The 14,138-nt window shown below is 41.3% G+C and overlaps 1 protein-coding gene across 4 annotated transcripts in view; it reads right to left on the bottom strand.

Annotated features, from left to right (window-relative positions):
• Positions 1-2,303: 2,303 nt before the first annotated feature.
• The window catches only part of NFIA (nuclear factor I A), a 471,982-nt gene continuing 460,147 nt past the window's right edge, over positions 2,304-14,138 (bottom strand). For all 4 annotated transcript variants that reach the window (XM_020993052.2, XM_020993050.2, XM_020993053.2 and 1 more), the window contains one exon: positions 2,304-10,185. In XM_020993052.2, coding sequence (XP_020848711.1) covers positions 10,168-10,185 — 18 coding nt within the window. In that variant the 3' untranslated portion in view covers positions 2,304-10,167. The remainder of the gene's footprint in view (positions 10,186-14,138) is intronic.

Genomic DNA, 14,138 nt, shown 5'->3' with positions numbered 1-14,138 from the left:
ACTTTGTACTCTACTCTCCAGATCACCAGGCTGGGTGCCACATTTTAGGAAAGGCATTTTTTTTGGTGGCACTGCTCTATCCTGCTTCTCCTCCTATCTGTCTGATGGCTCTGTGGCCATTTGACCATGGACATCTCTCTTGACTATTTTGGGCCCTCTTCTTTTCTCCCTCTGTATTGTCTCACTTGGTGATCTCATCCAACCAACATGTCTATGCAGATGATTCCCAGATCTATATCTATAGCCTTAGCATCTCTCCTGAGCTAAAGTCCTGTGTTACCAATTGCCTTTTAGACACTTCTACTGGATATCCTGCCCTTAAACTCTCCCCTCTTACAGACTTCCTTATTACTGCCAAGGGCACTAGCATCTTCCTAGGTTTTAGTTGTTCAGTCATTTCCATTGTGTCCAACTCTTCACGACCCCATTTGGGGTTTTCTTGGCAAAGATACTGGAGTGGTTTGCCATTTCCTTCTCCAGCTCATTTTACAGATGAGGCAAACTGAGGCAAACAGGGGTTAATTGATTTGCCCAGGGTCACTCGCCTAGTGTCTGAGGACAGATTTGAACTCTGGAAGAGTCTTCCTGATTGCAGTCCTGGTACTCTATGCTGTATGGTGCCACCTAGCTGCCCTGTACTCAGGGCTAACTTGGTGATATCTTCAACTCCTAACTCTCACTACACCCCACATATCCAATATTGCTAAATCATGCCATTTCTACCTTCACAAATACTTCTTCAGGCCCTCATCACTTTTCACCTGGACTATTGCAACAGCTTTCTAATTGTCCTCTCTTCCTTCCCTTCAAAGGGTACCTTTCCTCTTCTCTGTGTGTATATCTTATACTTTGTCTCCCTCTTTAACATGTAAGGTCTTTGAGGGCAGAGAGGGTTTTTGCATTTCTTTGTATCCCAAGTGCTTATCACAGTGCCGAGTACACAGTAAGTACTTAATAAATGTTTTTTAACTGACAAAAGGTGGAGGGCAATCAGAGGAGGACAATCAGGAAGGTGGAAGTCTGTAGATTATGTCATTTGGGGGTATGCTGAAGAAACTGGGGCTATTTAGCCTGGAGAAAAGACTTTGGGACATGACAGCTCTGTTCAAGTATTCAAAGGCTATCATGTGCAAGGACTTCTTCAGCTTGGCTGTAGATGGCAGGACTTCTTAGTTTTGATGTGTGGAAATGGCTTCTCAACAATGAGAGATATGCCCAAATGGAATGTCCGAGGTGCCCTCCACACCAGGGAGTCTTTAAGCCCAAGCTGCATGACTATTTGGGAGGTATGTTTGCTATTGAGATTTCTGTTCATGTACGGGTTGGCCCATAGAGTTTTTGAGGTCTCTTCCAATGCTCAGATTCTGTGATCCTCAGAGCAGTACACTCACTGTACCATTCTAAGAAGTAGCTCTATGGGAGGAAAAGGGAATCAATTCTTGCCTGCACAGAAGAGGATTTGATTTAGTTGAAAGAGAGAGAGACAGTATGGAAAATGCTAGCTTTGAAGTCATTGGACCGTGGCTTGAATCCAGGACCTGATATGTATTATCTGTGTGACCTTGGGCAAATCACTTAACCTCTTTGGGCTCTAGCTCCTCATCTCTAAAATGGATTTGGATCAGATGGACTCTACTTGGCCTCCCAGCACCAAACCTACGATACTATGAATGTTCATATACCGCACAGTCATAGATGATGTGTTGGGCATGGGGCAGCCTAATGTTATGAAAAGAGCAGACTAAGGATCAGTAGGTCTCATTCTTGAGTCCTGGCTCCAACCAGAGTATCCATATCACCTTGGTCAGGTCATCCACCTCCCAGAGCTTCTCTTTCCATAAAGCAGGGAAGATGTGAATACTTCTGTTCCATACCTTAGTGGGGAGGCCAGTGGATAATGAGGGCCAGGTGAGGGAAGAGATCCTCCAGCTTTGGGATCTAGTAGCTTACTATTTTAATGAAATTCATCTTTCTTTATTACATATTACTCTGTTATTTCTGGCTGATGAAGGATCACAAGCTCTGTAACTTCTGCCTAGTAAAGTCCTGAGTGTCCCACCCTGGTTACATGTCTACCCTTTACAGACCCCTCCCCAGTCTCAATCATTCTTAGAAAACTTTGTGTGCACCTATGCTTGGTTCTGGTAAGAGTCTATCTTTGAGTCCCCTTACCCACACCCATGTTGTACTCCCAGTAGACAGCAAGCTCCTTGAGGGCAAGGTTTGTGCACACCATTTCTTTGTAGGTGGTAGGCACTTCATCCATGGAAGAGGGTGAAAAGTAAAGGAGACAAGACTCAGGCTCGTTAGCATTAGCATTTTTATTTTCCTTTTTTTGTTGCATAGGAAATGCAGTACTTGCTTCCAGTAATTGTACTGTAATGTGAGAAGGTGGTAGCATTAATGGTTGAATACAAGAGTTAAACTAATCCACACCAGCTCAGAAAAACCTGTGGAGATTTTAGTTGAATAACAATGGACGCCCACAGTGATTCTCAACCAATTACAAATTTTCACAGAACACAGTCCAAACTAAAAGGGTAACTATGAAAGTCAATCCAAGTATACTAGAGGCACAAGGGGCCAGCTCATAAAGACAAAAGAAAAACCATGGTATTAACACGGGTGGCAGGTGAGGTTTGCCAGCTGATCTTGTACATGTCTATGGGAAAAGATTCAGTCAATGCCCCTCCCACTTTTGACCTGAAAAAAAAAAACAACATGGCATCTGAGTGGACAAAAACCAATGCATTTGGGGGAAGGTCCCAAGCAACTCATAGATGAAGGAGGGGATCAGGGCTGGGCAGGGACGGGGGCTTTTTCCATTGCCACAAGATCTCACTAGAGGCTGATAAGCCTCATGAGCCAGCAAACTGGTGGCAGCCAAGAACTGCCCAATGTGGGAAGACAATCATTGGCAAAGGAAAATGAACCAAGAAGGGCCATCGATCTACTGTCCTCACACTCACCGCACCTCCCCCCCAACTCAAAACATATCTAATCATCTTTTGCATTTTGGAGTCATTCAGAAAAAAGTTACTAATTTAGTGACTATTGAGCATCACAATAATAATAATAATTATACAATAATAATAATAGTAATAGTAATAAAAGACATTTGAAACACACAAAACAAACCAGGGGAAGGAAAGCATTTTGTCATTTTGAAAAATTGAGTTTAAAAAAAATGGCAAGGGAAACAGGAGAAGCCCCATTAGTCCTTGAAGCCACTGCAGAAAGTACAAAAGCTCCCATTTCATCTACTGAGTCATTTCCTTTGTGAAGATGCTAGATTAGAGGTAGCACATCTACTATCTTCTCTGATGGTACAGACTAATTTTTAAAAGGTTTTCATCTTTATCAAACAGCATCATAAGTACACATGTGAATCTGGTGATGACTGACATGGAGCCTGGGCCTTCTCTGGGATGGTGTCTCCCCTTTATCCCACCAAAGCCACAATGTTTCCCCTACCCTCACTGCTTCTAATAGAATATAGGAATTTTTTCCCATCTGTTCTCTCTGTTTCCCAGATCCCTCCCAATAGGGCTCCATAGCCTCCTGAAGGCATAAAAAGCAGGTGGGCACTGGCTAGGAAAACAGGAGAAAAAAAAGAAAAATTAAAAAACGAAAACAAAAACTTGCTTTACTTGGGAAGCAAGCCATTGAAGATTTAGACCAGAAAGAATAATTTTTTTAAAATCCCGTGTTAATAGCAATTTTTTTTTTCTCTCATGAAAGGGGCCCAGAGTTTGTACAGAGTTTAATTTTTTTGAAGGAAAATATTGCAACTGTGCATGAAACTAAATAGCCACATGAATTTTTTTAAAGTTTTTTTTTTTTTTAATATGAAGAGGTCTGGTGTGAAGAAGGGCCAAGCATGGGTACCTGGTTAAACACTGTCCATTAGGAAATCACTTCCCAGATTAGCATCATCAGTTAAGGGGTCACAGAGAAGTATCCCCTTATATCAAAATGCTTATGTGTATTCTCCTAAACAAAGTTCTTGGGAGTCACGCGGTGGTTTTCTGAGACAAAAATCTTGCCAGGCACTGATTTCTGAACTCAATACCCATGCTTGTCCTCTAGGAAGAAGAGAGAGAGAGAGAGAGAGAGAAAGAGAGAGAGAGAGAGAGAGAGAGAGAGAGAGAGAGAGAGAGAGAGAGAGAGAGAGAGAGAGAGAGAGAGAGAGAGAGAGGAAAAAACCACACAAGTAATACTGAATTTAAGTAAATGTATACCTCCAAAAATACTGAAAACACCCCAAAATCAAGAAAAGAGACAGAATTTGCGTTCTCAGTGAAATATCTTTAAACCTATCTGACAAGAACCAAGTCAGAAAAAAAGACTAACATAACTTGGAGTAATATTCATACAGCTCTCTAAGCATTATGGAATAGCATGCATTTATATTGTATGGTTATTTTACATCACCTATACCAGAAGGTCCTGACAGACAGCAAAGGCTACCGGTGTAGAAAACAATCTTACTTCAGAAGAGCAATATAATACAGATTTCACAGGCACTACATTTTTTTTTTTAATATATCAGGTATTATGCTGGTTTTTCTTATAATTCATTCTGTCCTAAAGCTGGCATCATAACAATGACCAAAAAGGCAAGGACCAGAGTCAACGGAAGGGAAAGAGATACCAACGTGGGATATATTTTCTTCGGGTAGGGTTAGTGCATAGTTCTCATGCAGAAAATCACTGCTATGCATTTACATTGTGGGAAAGCAGATTGAAACGAGCCCAAGTTGTCACGCGCTTTTTTTGTTTGTTTGTTTGTTTGTTTTCTTTTCGTAAATCATTTTGCCAGCCTGTAATAGCACCATGTAATGGATTTGCATTAAACGTTAGATTGATCTCAGAAGTGGCGACAGAGTCTTCACTACAGTTAAGTGCCACGGAACAGCTTCAATGTTACCTGCTATAGATCAAAGACGTTCTCATCCCACTGCCTTTTTTTTTTATTTTTTATTTTTTAACTGGCGAAAAGAAAAAAAAGGGACGGATGCAAGACGCCGATGAGACGGGAGCACAGCTTTGGACCGGATGGAGGGAAGCAGAGTCCCGGGACTGTCCAACAGGAGGTACATGCACTGACTTCAGAACAAAACTGGGCCTTGGGAAGCTGATGTTCATGACAGCCCTGCTGGCGGGCAGGGGTCCCGCTTCCTGAGATATCCACCAAGAGATCTCCTAAGGAAAGTGGACTGGTTTGTTGGGGGTTTTGTTTTTGTTTTAGGTGCCACTGAAGCTCTCCTCACACAACCATGCCAGCTCTCTCTGCAATTTGTTCTATGGAGGCCTTTGACCAAAAACTAAAAGGAACTCAAATAAAGAAGGAGAAGAAAAAAAGTCGAGAAGTAACGAAAGAAACCACCACCGCTAACAAAAACCAAAAAGATATTTCCAGAGACACAATGCAAAGTACAGTATTCACTGACGTTCCTTGTGGTTCAGAACCAAATTGCAAGGAAAAACTGGGTTTTGATGGTGTTGATTTTAGGCCACAAATCCAGATTTGTACAGTAAATATTTAATAACACTGTTACTACAAAGCTGCAAAATATACTGAGGCAAACAAAACAAAACCAAGTGAAGGAGGAATTTTTAAGAGGGTTGCTTTTTTTGATTTTTTTTTTTTTGCATATTCCTGTGGGCTGACTGAATACTGTGAGTCTAGGAACCTTTTATTTGGGGTGGGGGGTCCCTTTCTCTCCTTTCACCTTCTGGGAAGGAATCCAACAGAGACTGAGGAAAGCATACCATGTCTACTTAAACTCTAACTTGGAGCTGATGGAAAAGGAAATCAATAAATTACTAACTGCATGGCTGGGGTGTGCGGTAGGAGACAAGCAAATGCTTACTTAATTCAAGCAGGAGAAACATTCAAGATCAGGAGTTGAGGGACAGGGAGAAGGGCCAGTGTCAAGCGATAATCGTGGGGAAGAAAACCTAGAGATTGGTGAGGGACTGGGATGAAAGAGGCTAGAGCACTTTAGTGTTTGTGCCTCTGGCTTAGATCCCAGAGGAAGACAAGAAACAGGAAAAGTTAGTTGGGGGACATTTTTTCTAAATGGCATAGTGTTCTAGAATCGTAGATTTAGAGTTGGAATGGACAGGTGAGTGTGGAAGAGAAATTCCACATGTTTCCCAATCCAAGACTCAACCATGTCTCCTGGAAACCACCAGCTCTAAATCCCTGTGCACTGCATACTCCCAGGCCTTCCTCCAGTCTCCACTCTTGGCTATGATTCTGGGGAATCAGACCCTACTTCCTCTCTCCCTTGTTTTCTGTTTGGTCACAACCCAACTGTCGTTTTCTGGATGATGATACAGTGAACAAAAAAGTGTCATTGAGTGTGTTTTCATTACCACTCCACAACCCCTCTCAGTTATGACCCTAGCCTGCTTCCCTAATGTTGCAAAGCCTTGAAAATGTTTTTTGTTTGTTTGTTTCTGCAAATGGGTTCAGAGTTCCCTAATTCCGGCTTCATCAAACTCAAATATGACAAAGTATTTTCAAGAGAAAAAAAAATAAAATAAAACAGCATACCTGTAATGTCCATTTACAATGGGTCTCCAGTAGCCTACACTTCTGAAGCATAGGAATATGCTTTATCACCAAGAGAAGAAAAATAACTGTATTTAAATACATACACAAAAAAAGGAAACAGGAAAGTTTTCAACTTAAATCCAGTTCCCAAAAAAAGGAGGGGTGGGGGACACCCAACAGCAATGAAAAAAAATTAAAAATAAAGAGAAAAAGAAATTCTATGAACGCTGCCTTTATAACAAACAATCAGAAATTCCACTAGGCTAATTGGACAGATTTTTTTTTCCTCATTTAAACAACATTACAAAAGTCCTGCATTATAAAATAGGGTCAAACAAATCCATAAAACTATACAACATACAAATTACATTATCTTCTGGGGGGGGGAGCAATGGAGTCTCTCTCGCTTTCTCGCTCTTGAACGGCTCACCCCAAATCACTGGACCTGCCCCAACTATTGCTTCGGTGGATTCGTCTTTTTTTTTTTTTGTTCTTTTTCTTTTTTCATTTAAAAAAAAAAAGGGTGCAATTTCATCGTATGTACAGACCAATTTCACTGGTAACACCTCGGCTTAAAGCAAAGGTTCTGACAAAATGTCTGTTTAGGCTTTTTGCTGTTTTTTTTTTTCCCTTCACTGTGAAGCACTGTAAGCTGCAACTTTATTTATTTATTTTTCATAGTGCACATAATGTCATCACAAAGTAATGCCCTGCTAAGTGCTCTTAGGGGGAAGGCGGAGAATGCTGGCTACAGGAAATGATGCCGTACGCTGACTCTCACACAACACAACGAAACCCAACAAACTACCCGACCACTTACCAGACACGTATCAAAGTCCAAAATGTTTTATTTTTTTCCTTAAATAGAGAGAACCAGTAAACAATTATTTATTTTTCTTTCTCCAAACTCGGAAGTTTAAAAACGTGCATATAAAAATGGGCATTATTATATTTATTGAATGTGGATCAACTGGTCTGCTAAGAAAAATGGGGTGTGGGGATCTGAAGAAAAAGGAAGGTTGGTTTTTTTGTTGTGTTTTTTTTAACGCTATTTTTTTTTAAGGCTTGCTTGTGAAAGGAAGAGTTGTAAAAAGAAAAAGAAATTGCTTGAAGCAGGGTCAGCTTAGTGCTTCACAGTTTGACTGCTACTCTAAAGGGAGCCCTTCCTGCCTCCGTGCATTCAAAATTCGCAAAAAAAAGGACAAAGACAAACACCGAAAACACACTGCGTCAAGTGCAGCACTGACTTTGGTCAAATAAAAAAAAATCAAAAGAAAACTCGATCACCACTAAGCATTTCTACGTGATATAAGCAGGTATTGCATATTTTCATATATCTGGGAAATAAAACAGAACAAAATAAAGGAAGACTCCGAAATAAAATGTCCAATGCAGCAACATCCCAAAATACTGATTTTTTTTTTCTCTAGCATCTACAGATCTCAGAATAGCACTGCCACTGACCACACCAGACAATACACACTACTCCTATCTGCGGAACGACTAACACATGACTCAGGTTCTAGAAGTGGAAACTGACGATGGCGGACGTCAAAGTCACATTTACAAAAAAAGTGTCTCCAAATGCTTGACGAGGGAAAAAAACCCTTTCGATTCGAGGATCGTGTGCAACAATTTCAGAAATAATCGCTATCCAGGGCAAGGCACATTGATATGGAATTTTTTTTCATTTGTTTCGTGCAAATCAAGGAGGAAAAAAAAATAAAACAACCAACATTGTTTCAGGGAAAAGATGAGCAAAAGTGACTTCCCAAGAATTTCAGATACTTGATTGTATAGGACAGTAGTAGGAACCCTTCTCAAGGGCTGAACAAACAAGGTTTAAAGGCAATAAGTGCCTGGAATAGGGTTACAATATTGTGTCTTAATGTACTCTACTTTATCCTACATTAACTATATAAAAATTAGTTACTAACACTAGAACATGCACAGATTTTCTCTGATTAGCCAGATGCGCCAATCAGAACGTATATATATGTATAGTCTAGGAAACCTTCTGAAAGTCGCCTGGGGAAGCATTGGGTGCTTCGCTGTCTGGTAGAAAAAAATCACTTGCACTCTATTTTCTTCTCATTTTTTCTGCATTTTTTTTTGCCTCGTTTTACTTTTGTACATAAGATACAGGACATTTGGGGGTGCGAATTATTTTCCCTTTTTTTTTTCCCAACAAGTGCCCTCAATCAGAATGGACACCAGCATCTTTATCATTTCTCTCTGTCGTCTGTCCAGGAAAATGTAGGACATCAAGGTGTTTCAAACTTCTGGATGCTCTCTGGGACCTGAAGTGGCCAAGAACTGATACACCCTAGGTGGCCAGAAACGCGTCAAATTTTTTTTTTCAAAATTGGCATAATCCATTATAAGTGACTTTTAGCTTATAAAATTAACAGATATCATGACTTAATTTTTATGTGCTTTGATAAAAGAAAATAATTAATTAGCATTTAATGTAGTTAACATATTGTGGTAAAAGCACCATTAGATTTGTATTTTTTTGTGTTTTTTTAAAATTTTCCTTCAGTTTTTAAAGGGATACAAGTTTAACAATAAAAAACATAAAAAGCAAAAATAGCTCCCCTTTTTTTCTTGCAAGGCTGTTTTTTTTTACCCCAATAATTTAGAGTCCGGGGGTAGAAGGACTTGGAAAACAAAAATAGAATTTTCAACAATCTCTATCTTACAAAGATATTTAGCTATCCAATGAAATTGCACTTAACTCAATTCAAAATTCGATTGTTTTGATTGATTCCTGTCAGTTTCTGTCAAAACAGACCATCTTCCCCATTTCCACGTGAATTTGTGTAATTGTTGAAAATTGTTGGAAAAACCCCCACAATGTTCTAATGTAAGTGCAGCATTTCAAACTTTAAAAGAAACATGACGACTATTATACTAAGTAGTTTGTCATTTCTGGATCTCTCTGCAATGTGAGTGGACTCGCCATCCTTTATGGGTCATGTTACACATTGAAACTGCTGACTGTAGGACAAAAATCAACCCCCCCCCGAAGGGAACCCACTGCATCATTTTTTCCCCCGATATGTTACAGAAGAACATGCCCTATCATCTGTCCTGTAAGTTACATATTGCAGATTTCAGCGACTACGAAAGTTTTAGTTGCGGCGGGCCTCGCGAGTGCTCAGAAAGGCGTACGCATCTGTATGGGTCAATGGATGTCAAGACCGTGAAACAGCTGGGCTCCATATGGAAAGTGGGGGACAGCAGGGAAGGCAGCACATGACAACAGACCGGCCTCCCCCTCCCCCCAGTGTCACCTACAACTTACATTACCAGCGAAACACTCCAATGCGACAAAGCCAAATCATTTCAAGCACCATGTGAGAAAATTACAACAGTCCCTAAGGTGGTTGAAAAAAAAAATTCTAATCCCAAAGAGGTTACGGCCTTGGCTGTTGGACCGTAACACTCGCCATTTTTCCATGTACTGGTTTTTCTGAATCTGTTTGTCTCCCCTTCCGCTGGACAATGAAGAAACTGCACTGCGCTGCTGCTGCTTCCGCTTTACAGAGTTGAGAAGGGGTCCGGTGGTCTGTCTGGTGGATGGTGGGATGCTGTGACTTTTATCCCAGGTACCAGGACTGGAAGACAGAAGGAGGAAAAAAAAAAAAGCTGAGTTACAAAATGGCACCCGCATGCTGGGTTCAAGACAAGGGCCTCAGGAAGTTGGAACCAAGGGGGATCTTGGAGGCCAGCTGGGACTTACAGAGGAGGAAACTGAGGCCCAGCAGGGCAGTGGCTTTTGCAAAGTCACTTGGGTCACAAGGAAGTAGAAGACCAGGGATTCAAACCCTCTGATTCCAAAATTTTTCCACTATTGTAGGCTATATCTCTGGTCACCAGGATGGTGAGGCCTTTGGAAACAATGTCATAAGAGACATGGCTGATGGTGAGCTGGAAGAAGTCACACGGAGACTTATTGTGTTTAAATCTAGTGGGCAGAACTAGAACCGATCAGTAGAAGACAACAGCAGAGTTTAGTATAAATTTTTAATATTATATATTAAATATATATATATATATATATATATAATATAATTAAAATATTTAGTTGGTATAAATCAATTCCACACACATTTATTAAGCACCCACTATGTTCATGGTGAACCAAGACAAAAACTAAAGGGTCCCTGCCCTCAAGGAGCTTACATTCTATAAGAAAGAATTTCTTAATGAATTAACTGACTCAGGAAGTAGTGAGTTCCCCATTAACCACAGTTCCCAAGTTGTATGGCAAACCATTTGTTGGCAGTATTTTTGTCAAGCAGGGGCTGGACTAGATGACTTCTAAGACCCCTTCTGACTCTGAAGTCCTGACAGTGGAGAGGGGAAATATCCTAAGTAGAAGAAGATGGTAGATCGCCTACTGGCCAAACCAAAACAGTGACAGAAAGGGGTGGCCAGGCCACACTGCCTTTCAGAAATGCAAATTAAATGTGGCTTAGGGGATGTGGGTACCTCCTCCATGTGCATCCTAAGGGTCACCACAGATATGCTGAGGGCAACACATAGACCCTGTCACTTTAGAAGACAAAGAAAAAGGCCAAAGTTGGTAGTAAGTGGCTAGCCAGGCTCACCATTTATGTTAGGTGGCGTGTTTTGAGCCGCGAGGAGTCTCTGGGCACAGACACTTAAGTCAAGCTCATGAGCATTTAATAAACACTTACTGTATGCCAGGCGTTGTGCTAAGTACTGATTCCTGTAAAATACTAGAACGGAGGAAGTCACAGAGGGTCATTATTAAAAAAAGAGTATGCTCAGTGTTCATAAATGGTCACGTAAGGCAGTGAGAGCAAGAGTATGGAGTTAGAATTGGTCTCTGCTCCTAGACTGCCTACTAACTCACTGTACTACTTTGGACAAAAATTAGAATAATGGACATTGGTAGAGATACTCGAAAGCTGGCAAAATGTGTAAATACATGACTTGATAAGTCTCCTGACAATATGACAGTAGGTCACTGTGGATATTACCACCTTCATTTTACAGATGAGGAAACTGAGTCTCAGAGAGGTTAAGGGGATTGCCTGAAGTAACACAGTAAGTGGAAAAATTGGAACCCAGGTCTTACTGATAATAGGATCATAGATTTGTAGCTGAGGGTACTGAGTCTAACATTTTCATTTTACAGATGAGAAAACTGAGGCATAGAGTGGCTAAGTGACTTACCCAGGGTTACAAGCTAGTATATGCTTGAATAAGAATTTCAATCTCGATCTTCCTAACTCCTAGTTCAGTGCCCTAGTCACCACAGCAGGGATAAGCTGACTGCCCTCTCTGGCCTTCAGTTTCCTCATCTTTACAATAATGAGAGGACTAGTCTAAGAGCCTCTAGGATTCCTAACAGTACTAAGAGTGTATATGTTTGTCAATAATGACCTATTGATGACAATCTGATGGGCCCAGACTTCTATCCTATGTAAGAACCATGGAGAGAATTAATTGAGATGGGTAGATGGTGGAAATAACATGTGCTTGGTTAAACTTTTGAGCCTGGTCGTCCTCATTGAGCTGGCCTTTCTTCCCTCCCCCACTTTGAGAGGACTTATGTTCCTTTGCAGCACCTTCGGAATCTCTCCACTCCTTTGTCTGTGGTTCTTCCAGCCCCAAGGCCGAGGAAACATTTCAGAGCCTCTGCTATGGAGAATGAATGCTATTGTAAGGGAGAAAGAGCTGCAGGGTCAGAGACAAGGCTAAGTGCAGAATTCTCATGCAGGTAAGCACCACCATGCACTTACAATGTGGGATGGAATGAAACATAACTAAGTTTTTTTTTTTAATAAGCCATTTTGCTAGCCTGTAATAACACCACAGAAAAGAGCTGTATTCAAATAGCTGAAAGTGATGTGTGCACATATATGTGTGAATATGTATATATACATATATGTATACATATGTATGCAAACACACATATATACACACATATGAATTGCTCAGCCCTCAAAAAGCTTATTTTCTACAGTTTTCAGTCTTCTCTTCCCTCCCCCAAAATGATTTTGTAATTATTTTAGTTAATTTTTCCTTTCAATATCTGTTTCCCCGCAGAAAATGAAAGCTCTTTGAGGAAAGGCACAGTTCCTCCTTTGTCTCTGAGTCACCCTACCTAGTACAGAACCTGGTGCATAGTAAGTGGACTGGAACTGACGAGATTTAAAGTATGGGGACCCGATGTGAGCTTTTTGGGTGGGCTCGTCCTTTTCTCCCCAACCCCCAAATGTGAGCAACTTCATACTCTGCCACAGAAGGTGGGTACAGCTAATATCTACCGACTGGGCACCTGGGCCGTGTGTAAATACAAAAAATCCAGCCTCTTATTCTAGAAGAATCACCCTTTGATTTTGGTCAGGATATTTTGAGATGAACCATCTGACACATTCTTTCAACGTCAACTTTCAGAACGGCTCTTTCATCATTGGCATAGCATCATGAACAGAGCAATGAACCTGAATGAAGGATGGAGCTCCCCAGGGGAATCTGGAACTCAAGTCTGGTTTGGCCCTTTCCTGACTGTGTGACCATGAGTGAGTCAGGTGACCACTATGAACCTCCGTTTCCTGGTTTGTAAAATGGGAACGACAATGCTGCATCCTGCAATAGCCACATCACAGATGTTCAAGAGGCTCTAATAACATATTGGATGCAAAACTCTCTGTCTCTCTCTCTCTCTTAATCTCTCTGTCTATCTCTGTGATAATTCACTTCTTTAATCCAGAATAAAGGATAACTGTTGTCCAGGCTATGTGTTCCACTGGTATTCTTGCCACGTCGAGAAAAATCGAGGAAGAGTCTTAGCAATTTGGGTAGATCCCTAGGAGAGAAGTTACAGGAGGACAAGGACAAAAGTTATACACAGGATGGGTGAGTATAGATGGGTTAAATATTGCATTTTTAGAGGGAATATCTATACACACATGATCACATATCCATTTGAGTATTATTAACTAAATGTATGTGCATATATGTAATACCACAAATGTACACGCACATATAGAAATATAACACACACATATGTATACACAGATACACAGAGTTTTTGCTCTAGACTTGTGGTTTCCCCAATGTAGGGGGGTTCTCAATATGGAAATTCCCTTCACCAATATAGATGGACAACTCAAGAAATGTGTACCTTAGAGTCTCAGAGAGTTGCTTGGGATGCTGAGATGATAAATGAGTGGGAGTTACGCCTCACCCTCGGACCTCTCGGCTCCACACACAGGCCACCTTTCACTGTCACAGCTGCCTCTCTGGAAGCGTGCCTGCCTGTCCCCCACACCTCCCCAGGGAGCCTGGTCAGAGGCACAACGTGACCGGTCCAGCAAAAGCCAGTACTCCCACAGCTTCCAGCAGAAGGGAGGGGAACGTGCTCAGGGCCGGAGTCGGAAGGGCTCAGTCTGACTGGTTCACTGGGGTGATGACTCCCTCTTCATCCGAGGGGGTCGACTGGTTAAAATAGGGCTTTGCTGGATTCCCAGCCTAACGTGGCTAAGAGTTCCTGGTTTCTCAAGCGACCTTTGGTGTCCAGAGGAGTTTTAAA

Source organism: Phascolarctos cinereus, unplaced genomic scaffold (assembly GCF_003287225.1).
Source record: "Phascolarctos cinereus isolate Bilbo 61053 unplaced genomic scaffold, phaCin_HiC Scaffold_5;HRSCAF=322, whole genome shotgun sequence".
Classification (NCBI taxonomy): domain Eukaryota; kingdom Metazoa; phylum Chordata; class Mammalia; order Diprotodontia; family Phascolarctidae; genus Phascolarctos; species Phascolarctos cinereus.
This window is presented reverse-complemented; position numbering and strand designations above follow the sequence as displayed.